An 11,043-nucleotide genomic window follows, 5' to 3' on the forward strand; every position below is an offset into this window, starting at 1 on the left:
CCCGAGTCTTTCCTTTGAGTCTCACGTGAATAATATCACCAGGATCTCCTTCTTTCACCTTAGAAATATTGCTAAAATTAGAAATATGATGTCGTTACAGGATGCAGAAAAACTAGTAGATGCTTTTGTAACATCTAGATTAGACTACTGTAACGCTGTACTGTCTGGGTTTTGGAGTAAGTGCAGAAATAAGCTTCAGTTAGTTCAGAATGCAGCAGCAAGAGTCCTCACTAGATCTAGAAAATATGATCACATCAGCCCTGTTTTAATCATCTACACTGCTCCCAATTACATCTCACACTGATTATAAAATACTACTACTGACGTATAAAGCACTTAACGCTCTCACACCGCAGTATCTGAGTGAACTTCTGTACCAGTATGATCCTCCACGCTTACTTAGATCAAAAGGTGCAGGCTATTTGTTGGTACCTCAAATAATGAAAGATGTTTCTCTTATAAACCCCACAGTTATGGGACAACCTTCCAATCAGTGTTCGGGACTCAGACACAGTCTCAGTGTTCAAGTCGAGGCTGAACACATATTTATTTAGTGGAGTGTTTAGTCAGTAGGTGTTTGTGAGGTAAAGGAGCAGATCTGGAGGGATCATGGATATGGAGTGTTTGGTGAACTGGGATATTTGGATGCTGTCGTCTCCTCACTCTCACACGTGGCCAAAGGGCGAGCGTGGCTTGTGGAGCGCGAGAGCGGTTGGTGAGTGTGTATGAGCAGCATGGTGTCTTTGAGTGCGAGGCTGTGTGAGAGTTTGACTCTCCGGCACAGTGTGCGGGTGGTGTGCGGGGCGAGTGTAGAAGATTGTGTGTGTGTGTGTGTGTGTGTGTGTGTGTGTGTGCAGGTGGTGTGCGGGGCAAGTGTAGAGGAGTGTGTGTGTGTGTGTGTGTGGGAGTGTATGTGGGTGAGTGTGTGTGTGTGTGTGTGTTTGCAGGCGTGTGCGGGCGAGTGTAGAAGATTGTGTGTGTGTGTGTGTGCGTGCAGGTGGTGTGCGGGGCAAGTGTAGAGGAGTGTGTGTATGTGTGTGTGGGATTGTGTGTGGGTGAGTGTATAGGAGTGTGTGTTGGCGGTTGGGATTGTGGTGGGGCATGAGAACATTGTCTCTGCCTCCCGCATGAACAGTGCAATAGTTGTGTTTTTGAACCATGTTGATAAAGTGAATAAACTGACCCAGAAAGGAATTGTTATTAATAATGAGTGTGTACTGGTTTCTCCCCTCAGTTCTCCTGCCCAAAAAGTCATGCTGTCAAATATCCCTCCTTTTCATAGTGATGAGGCGATTATGAAAGAGCGTCTCGGTATGGGTGAACCGTCTCCCCCATGCAGAAAATCCCCCTTGGCTGTAAGTCCCCACTAGTTAAGTACTTGGTGTTTTTCAGGAGAATGGTTCTAAATAAAGGTCTGGATGAACTAAATGCGGTCTTTAAGTTCAAGATTAAGAACTTTGACTACAACATTTTCATTTGCACTAACTGACTACAATCAAATGTTTTAAATGTGGTGAAATAGGACATCTTGTCCGCGCCTGTCCTGAAAGACAGAGTGACTCCAGTGTCTCCAAGTGACCGGGAAAGGAAGCAGCTGACCCTGCTGGAGTCGTTCCCCCTGCGGCTTCAGCTCGGTCCGGACCGGGAGAAGCCCTGCTCGACAGAACCGGACCGGCAGAAGCCCTGCTCAGCTGAATTGGGCAGAGGCAGGCACAGGGGTGCAGAGCTGTCGCCAGGAGACACCAGTCCCTACACCAGTGTAAGGGGACGGGGAGACGTGGAGATGGAAGATGAGCCCCAGTTCAAAGTACCAAAAAAAGAGAAAGAAACGAGGAAAGGGACCAGGAAAAAAGCAGTTAAAAAAGGATTTAAAAGTAGATGAAGTTGAATCAGACAGTAATGATGGCATGTCTGATTCAGTGTTTAACCAGGAGTCTCAGGAGGAACCGTTAAATGTTGTTTATAGTGCTGAAGCCATTAAAGAGTTTTTAAGAACCACTAAGTGGCAAAAATTTTTATTGAAGAGTTTTTCCCAAACCGCAAACAGTTTGTTCATGATGTGAAGCATTTTAGAAGAGCTAAACCTGTTTGTTTTTATTTACACTTCTTTTTAATGAACAGGATTCCAGTTACGAGTCTTAATATTAACGGAGCGAGGGATTATGGAAAGAGAGTAAAGCTTTATGAGTTTATAAGACAGAAGCGTGTAGATGTTGTTATGCTGCAGGAGACCCACAGCGACAGCAGTAACGCTGCTGACTGGGTGAAGGAGTGGGACGGGTTGGTGATTTTAAGCCAAAACACATCACTTAGTGGTGTTGCCCTGCTTTTCACTCACAATTTTATTTCTGTTTCTTACATGGTAGAAGAAATTTTAAACGGTTGGCTTTTAAAAGTAAATGTTTTTTTATGAGAATGAGGTTTTAGTGTTTATCTGTGTGGACGTCACCAGTGCAGTGGAGAGAATTAAGTTTTTACACAAACTCAATAATGTTAAACGTTTTTAGTGTAAAGGTTTTTAGTTTTGGGAGGAGATTTCAATTGTACATCAGAAAATATAGACAGAAATCATGCAGAACCTTATGTAGCTTCCCAAAAGTATCTGTGGGTGATGGTGGAGACCCACGATCTCTGTGACGTATGGAGAAATTTTAATAAAAAACAAAGACAGAACACGTGGACCCACTGCATAGACAACACGCTCTCCCTGGAGAGATTAGATCCATTTTATTGTTTTAAGCATCAACTGACTTATTTTATAAAATGTTTTATTTTTCCAGTAGGCATCTCAGACCACTGCATGGTTCAGTCTACCATCAGTAAAAAGAATATAAAACCTAAGAGCAGCTACTGGCATTTTAACACTGGACTTTTAGAAGATGCTAATTTTAGAGAGTCTTTTATTTTTTATGAAATTGTTTTAAACGTGAAAAGGAGCTTTTAACTTCCTCCAGCAGTGGTGGGATGTGACAAAAGCACAAATAAAATTTTCTGTCAACAGTACACTCTCAATGTCACAAGAGACATTGGCAGATCTCTGAACGCTCTGGAGATAGAGACAGTGGAACTCTAGAGTTTGGAGGCCACAGGACGTGCTGGAGTTTTTAAGGGAGAGTGTAAAAGGTGGTCAGCTCCCATCGAGCTGCAGGAGGCCGTCTCGACCCTGCTGCCAAAGAAGGGAGACCTGACCCAGCTGAAGAACTGGCGCCCGGTGTCACTACTGTGCACTGACTGCAAGCTGCTGTCAAAAGCATTATCATTGAGACTGACGAAGGGGATGGAGCAGATCATTCACAATGGCCAGACGTACTGTGTGCCTGGCAGGTAGATATTTGGTAACGTTTATTTAATTTGTGACATTTTGGACGTCTCCAGGCTACTGGTCTGATTCTCCTGGACCAGGAAAAGGCTTTTTACCGGGTTGAGCATTAATTCTTGTGGAAGGTGCTGGAAAGCTTTGGGTTCAACCCTGGTTTCAGAGCTATGATCAGGGTGCTGTACAGTGAGATTGAGAGTGTACTGAAGGTTAACGGTGGTTTATGTGCTCCTTTTAGAGTGTACAGAGGGATCAGGCAGGGCTGTTCACTGTCAGGTGTGTTGTACTCTCTGGTGATTGAACCTCTTTTAAACAAGTTAAGGAGTCGTCTCTCTGGTTTTAATATTCCACATGTTCATGCCCCCATATGCTTGTCAGCTTACGCAGATGACTTGGTAGTCATGATAAACACACAAGACGATGCAAAGTTTTTAACTGCCGTTTTAAAGAACTTTCAGATTTTATCTTCTGCCCAGGTCAACTGGGGTAAAAGTGTAGCCATTGTAGTTGGGGAGTGGGGAGGTGGGCAACTTTCACTGCCAGGAGGCTCAGCGTGGAAAAGAGGCAGTTTTAAATACTTGGGTGTCTACCTGGGGAGCAATGAGATTTTACATAAATAAATAAAAAATCAAATGGCCTGAATCTTGCAGTCACAAACTCCACTAGTGATGAGCAGTAGTGTGAGACAAGCACAGAGTTCTTGCACCATTCCATGTTGATATAAACACACACGCCATCACCGCGAGTCTTAATGGAGAAAGCTGCATTTCTGTCAGCAAAAAACACGGCTAGACCGTCTAGCTGGATGGCGGCATCCAATATGTACAATATTATAATAAAAACAAATAGAATATAGAAAATCAATTGCAGAATATAGATAATAAAAAGTTCATAACGAGTAATTAATAGTACATCAACATAATAATAATCCATAATTAAAGTCTATATAATATCTATTGATCGTCTGTAGCGCTGGAGAACTTGTTTGGAAAGCTGAAGAACTTCCTCTCTGTGGTGTTCAGGCGGCGATCCACAGCCCCATGAGGAATCCTGAGGTTTTTAATACTTTGCACATGAGCTGATGATCTGCTGCCCTCTAGCGGTAAAGCCTGCTCCTGCCCCGCTAGTTCCTGCACACAGCCGAGACCCGGAAGCGGAAGTGAACACGCAGGTACACGTGGGTTCCTCTGTGCGCGTGCTGAATGCTCAGAGCGGGGAGAGTTCATCTGGAGATTGTGTTCAGGTTTATAGCGCGCGCAGGTCACACCATCAGGTTTTCACCATCTACACACTGAATAACTCACAGCAGTGTGTGTGTGTGTGTAATCAAAGTAAAAATACAGTGAGAAGATGCTGCAGGAGCCCAGATGGCGGATTCCACCCAACGCCCCCGCGTGCATGGAGAGACACCTGGAATGCGCGCGCTACCGCAGAGGTGTGTGTAGAGTGTGTAGAGTGTGTGTATAGTGTGTGTATAGTGTGTGTATGGGTGTTTGTTTGTTTGTTTGTGTGTGTGTGTGTGTGTGTGTGTGTGTGTGTGTGTGTGTGTGTGTGTAATGGTGTGTTTGTTCTGTAAGAATAAGGGAGATGTGCAGACCTGCAGTAACTACAGGGAAATTAAGTTGATCAGTCACACCATGAAGTTATGGGAAAGAGTAGTGGAAGCCAGGCTGAGAGAAGAGGTGACCATCTGTGAGCAGCAGTATGGGTTCATGCCGAGGAAGAGCACCACAGATGCATTATTTGCTTTGAGGATGTTGATGGAGAAGTATAGAGAAGGTCAGAAGGAGCTGCATTGTGTGTTTGTGGATTTAGAGAAAGCGTACGACAGGGTGGAGAGAGGAGTTGTGGTATTGTATGAGGAAGTCTGGTGTGTCAAAGAAGTATGTAAGGGTGGTGCAGGACACGTATGAGGACAGTGTGACAGCAGTGAAGTGTGCAGTAGGATCGACAGACTGGTTCACGGTGAAGGTTGAACTGCATCAAGGATCGGCTCTGAGCCCTTTCCTGTTTGCAGTGGTGATAGACAGGTTGAAGGACGACGTCAGACAGGAGTCTCAGTGGACTATGATGTTTGTGGATGATATTGTGATTTGTGGTGAGAGTAGGGAGCAGGTGGAGAAGATCCTGGAGAGGTGGGGGTACACCCTGGAGAGAAGAGGAATGAAAGTCAGTAGGAGTAAGACAGAGTACATGTGTGTGAATGAGAGGGAGGGCAGTGGAGGGTGCGGTTGCAGGAGAAGAGGTGGAGAAGGTGGAGGAGTTCAGGTACCTGGGGTCAACAGTGCAGAGTAATGGAGAGTGTGTTAGAGAAGTGAAGAAAGAGTGCAGGCAGGGTGGAGTGGGTGGAGAAGAGTGATAGCAGGAGTGATTTGTGATAGAAGAGTATCTGTGAGAGTGAAAGGAAAGTTTATAGGACTGTGGTGAGACCTGAGATGTTGTATGGATTAGAGACAGTGGCATTGAGTAAAAGACAGGAGGTGGAGCTGGAGGTAGCAGAGCTGAAGATGTTGAGATGTTCGTTGGGAGTGACGACGATGGACAGGATTAGAAATGAGTTTATTAGAGGGACAGCGCATGTAGGATGTTTTGGAGACAAGGTGAGGAGGTGAGATTGAGATGGTTTGGACATGTGCAGAAGAGGGACATGGGGTATATCAGTAGGAGAATGCTGAGGATGGAGCCACCAGGAAGGAGGAAAAGAGGAAGACCAAGGAGGAGGTTTATGGATGTGGTGAGGAAGACATGCAGGTAGTTGGTGTGAAAGAGGCAGATGTAGAGGACGGGGTCTCCTAATGGGAGCAGCCGAAAAAGTAGTAGTAATGGTATGTGTGTGTAATGGTGTGTGTATGGGGGTGTATAGTGTGTGTAATGGTGTGTGTGTATAGGGGTGTATAGTGTGTGTAATGGTGTGTGTGTATAATAATTATGTGTATAGTGTGTGTGTAATGTGTGTGTATGGGGGTATATAGTGTGTAATAATTGTGTATGGGGGTGTATATAGTGTGTGTAATAATTATTATGTATAGAAGTGTATAGTGTATATAGTGTGTGTGTAATAATGTGTGTATAGGTGTATAGTGTGTGTAATGGTGTGTGTATAGGTGTATAGTGTGTGTAATAATGGTGTGTGTGAATGGGGGTATATAGTGTGTAATAGTGTGTATGGGGGTGTATAGTGTGTGTATAATGGTGTGTGTGAATGGGGGTATATAGTGTGTAATAATTATGTATAGAAGTGTATAGTGTGTGTAATGGTGTGTGTATAGTGTATAGTGTGTGTATAATAATGGTGTGTGTATAATATAGTGTGTAATGTGTGTGTATAGAAATTATATAGTGTGTAATAATTATGTGTATAGAATTATATAATTATGTAATGGTGTGTGTATAAATTATATAATTATGTGTATAGAATTATATAATTATGTGTATAGAATTATATAATTATGTAATGGTGTGTATGGGGGTGTATAGTGTAATAATTGTGTATGGGGGTATATAGTGTGTAATAATGTGTGTATAGGGGTGTATAGTGTGTAATAATTATGTGTATAGAATTATATAGTCTGTGTAATAATGGTGTGTGTGGGGGTGTATATAGTGTGTGTGTAATGGTGTGTGTGTAATGTGTATAGTGTGTGTAATAGTGTGTGTATGGGGGTGTATTGTGTGTAATGGTGTATGGGGGTGTATAGTGTAATGTGTATGGGGTGTGTATAGGGTGTATAGTGTAATAATAATTATGTATAGTGTAATAGTGTGTATAGGTGTAATGGTGTGTATAGGGTGTATATAGTGTGTATAATAATTATTATATAGTGTGTGTAATAGTGTGTGTGTGTGTGTATAGTGTGTGTGTAATAATGGTGTGTGTGTGTATAGTGTATAATAATTATGTATAAATTATAGTGTGTGTATAGGTGTATAGTGTGTGTATGTAATGGTGTGTGTATGGTGTGTATAGTGTAATATAATGTGTATGTATAGTGTGTAATAATATGTGTGTATATGTATAGTGTATATAATAATGTGTGTATGGGGTGTATATAATTAATATAATAATTATGTATAAATTATATAATATAATAATTATGTATAAATTATATAGTGTATATAGTGTATAGTGTAATATAATAATTGTGTGTATAGGTGTATAGTGTATATGTGTAATAATTATGTGTGTATAGTGTATAGTGTATATAATAATTATGTGTATAATGGTGTGTGTATAGTGTATATAATGTGTGTAATAATTATTATGTATAGAAGTGTATAGTGTATATAGTGTGTAATGGTGTGTATAATTATGTATAGTGTGTGTAATAGTGTGTATAGTGTATGTGTATATAATGTGTAATAGTGTGTGTATAGGGTGTATAGTGTGTAATGGTGTGTGTATAAATTATATAATTATGTAATATAATAATTATTATGTATAGAAATTATATAATTATGTATAATAATTATGTGTATAGAAATTATATAGTCTATGTAATAATTATGTGTATAGGGGTGTATATAGTCTGTGTAATAGTGTGTGTATAGTGTGTGTGTGTATGGGGGTGTGTGTATAGGTGTGTAATAATGGTGTGTGTATAGGGGTGTATAGTGTGTGTAATGTGTGTGTATAGGGGTGTATAGTGTATGTGTGTAATGGTGTGTATATGGGGTGTATAGTGTGTGTGATGGTGTGTGTATAAATTATATAATTATGTGTGTAATGGTGTGTGTATGGGGGTGTATAGTGTGTAATGGGGTGTATAGTGTATAGTGTGTGTATGGGGTGTGTATGGGGGTGTATAGTGTGTGTAATGGTGTGTGTATGGGGGTATAGTGTGTGTAATGGTATGTGTATGGGGAGGTGTATAGTCTGTGTAATGGTGTGTATGGGGGTGTATAGTGTAATGGTGTGTGTATGGGGGTATAGTCCGTGTAATGGTGTGTGCATGGGGGTGTATAGTGTGTATGGGGTGTGTATGGGGGTGTATAGTCCGTGTAATGGTGTGTGTGTATGGGGGTGTATAGTCTGTGTAATGGTGTGTGTGTGGGGGTGTATAGTGTGTGTGTAATGGTGTGTGTATAGGGTGTGTAATGGTGTGTATGGGGGTGTATAGGTGTGTGTATGGGGGTGTATAGGGGTGTATAGGTGTGTCATGATATGTGTATGGGGATGTGTATAGTGTGTGTCATGGTGTGTATGGGGGTATAGTGTGTGTATAGTGTGTATGGGGGTGTATATGGTGTGTCATGGTGTGTATGGGGGTGAATAGGTGTGTAATGGTGTGTATGGGGTGTGTAATGGTGTGTGTATAGGGGTGTATAGTGTGTGTGTGTGTGTGTGTGTGTGCGTGTGTGTGTGTAATGGTGTGTGTATGGGGGTGTATATGTGTGTGTGTGTGTGTAATGGTGTGTATGTGGGGTGTATAGTGTGTGTAATGGTGTGTGTATATAGTGTGTGTATGGGGGTGTATAGGTGTGTGTATGGGGATGTGTATAGTGTGTAATGGTGTGTGCATGGGGGTGTATATGTGTGTATGGGGATGTATAGTGTGTATGGGGTGTGTATGGGGATGTGTATAGTGTAATGGTGTGTATATGGGGTGTATATGGTGTGTGTATGGGTGTGTAATGGTGTGTAATAATGTGTGTGTGTATGGGTGTATAGTGTGTGTGTGTGTGTGTATGTAATGGTGTGTATGGTGTGTATGGGGGTGTATAGTGTGTGTATGGGGGTATATAGTGTGTGTATAGTGTGTCATGGTGTGTATGGTGTGTATGGGGATGTATAGTGTGTGTCATGGTGTGTGTATGTATAGTGTGTGTGTAATAATTGTGTGTATGGGGGTGAATAGGTGTGTAATGGTATGTGTATGTGTGTGTAATGGTGTGTGTGTATGGGGGTGTATAGTGTGTGTGTGTGTAATGGTGTGTATGTGGGGTGTATAGTGTGTGTGTGTAATAATGTGTGTGTATAGGGGTGTAATGGTGTGTAATGGTGCGTGTATGGGGGTGTATAGGTGTATGGGGGTGTATAGGGGTGTATAGGTGTGTCATGATATGTGTATGGGGATGTATAGTGTGTGTCATGGTGTGTATGGGGATGTATAGTGTGTGTGTATAGGGTGTGTCATGGTGTGTATGGGGGGTGAATAGGTGTGTAATGGTGTGTATGGGGTGTGTGTAATGGTGTGTGTATGGGGGTGTGTATAGTGTGTGTGTGTGTGTGTGTGTGTGTGTGTGTGTGTGTGTATGTATGTGTGTATAGTGTATAGGGTGTGTCATGATGTGTGTATGGGGATGTGTATAGTGTGTGTCATGGTGTGTGTATGGGGGTGTATATGGTGTGTCATGGTGTGTGTATGGGGGTGAATAGGGTGTGTAATGGTGTGTGTATGTGTGTGTAATGGTGTGTGTATGGGGGTGTATAGTGTAATGGTGTGTGTGTGTGTGTAATGGTGTGTGTATGGGGGTGTATAGTGTGTGTGTAATGGTGTATATGGGGTGTATAGTGTGTGTATGGTGTATAGTGTGTAATGGTGTGTGTATAGGGGTGTATAGTGTGTGTCATGGTGTGTGTATGGGGATGTGTATAGTGTGTGTCATGGTGTGTGTATGGGGATGTATAGTGTGTATGGGGGTGTATAGGTGTGTCATGATGTGTGTATGGGGGTGAATAGGGTGTGTAATGGTGTGTGTATGGGGGTGTATAGGGTGTGTAATGGTGTGTGTAAGTGTGCATTTTAAGTGTGTTTGTGTGTGTGTGTGTGTGTGTGTGTGTGTGAGATCCGCTGTGGAGATGGTGTGTGTGTAAGTGTGTATTAGTTGTGTGTGTGTGTAATGGTGTGTGAATGGGGGTGTATAGTGTGTGTAATGGTGTGTGTATGGGGGTGTGTAATGGTGTGTAATGGTGTGTTTAAGTGTGCATTTTAAGTGTGTTTGTGTGTGTGTGATCCGCTGTGGAAATGGTGTGTGTGTAAGTGTGTATTAGTTGTGTGTGTGTGTGTGTAATGGTGTGTGGATGGGCGAGTGTATAGTGTGTGTATAGGGGTGTGTATATTGTGTGTCTAGGTGTGTGTGTGTGTGTGTCTGTGTGTGTGTGTCAGTCAGTAAGTTTACACTCTGTAAACCCCCCCCCTTTCTCCTCAGATGGTATGTTCCTCCTCAGTGCGTCGGGTCTGAAGGCTCGTTGTTGGTTAGGTTCTGTTTGGGTTTATTCCGACTCGAAACTCGCCCCCAGCGAGGGCTTCTGTAAGGCGGGGCTTCAAACAGAGGCGGGGCTTAATGATGTCAACTGGCTGACGGACAGGAGCATCATCACAGCAACTGACTCTGGTACACATCCTTCCTCTGTTTGTGCATGTGTTTGTGTGTGTGTGTCTCATTTCTCCCTGTGCACCTGATAATTTAAGGAAGTGTGTGTGTGAAGGTGCAGTTGAATTGTGGGATTTGGCTGAAGATGATCGCTTGTTGGTAAACCGATTCAGTCGTCATGAACATGATGATGTTGTCACGACGATCAGTCCAGGAGGCGACGCCCACCACGCCGTCAGTGGAAGCATGGACTGCAGGTGATGGGTCTGTGTGGGTGTAAAGCAGCTAGAGGGGTGTCTGTGTGTGTCTGTGTGTGTGTGTATAGCAGGTGTGTGTGTGTGTGTGTGTGTGTGTGTGTGTGTGTGTGTGTGTGTGTGTGTGTGTGTGTGTGTGTAAATCAGGTAGGGGTGTGT

The 11,043-nt window shown here is 42.8% G+C and overlaps 1 protein-coding gene across 1 annotated transcript in view; it reads left to right on the plus strand.

Annotated features, from left to right (window-relative positions):
* The first annotated feature begins 4,465 nt into the window (after positions 1-4,465).
* Positions 4,466-11,043, plus strand: part of wdr77 (WD repeat domain 77) — a 12,521-nt gene continuing 5,943 nt past the window's right edge. The window contains exons 1-3 of the mRNA XM_046875254.1: positions 4,466-4,751; positions 10,466-10,651; positions 10,746-10,887. Coding sequence (XP_046731210.1) covers positions 4,667-4,751; positions 10,466-10,651; positions 10,746-10,887 — 413 coding nt within the window. The 5' untranslated portion in view covers positions 4,466-4,666. The remainder of the gene's footprint in view (positions 4,752-10,465; positions 10,652-10,745; positions 10,888-11,043) is intronic.

The sequence above is a fragment of the Silurus meridionalis genome, chromosome 19, assembly GCF_014805685.1.
Source record: "Silurus meridionalis isolate SWU-2019-XX chromosome 19, ASM1480568v1, whole genome shotgun sequence".
Taxonomy (NCBI): domain Eukaryota; kingdom Metazoa; phylum Chordata; class Actinopteri; order Siluriformes; family Siluridae; genus Silurus; species Silurus meridionalis.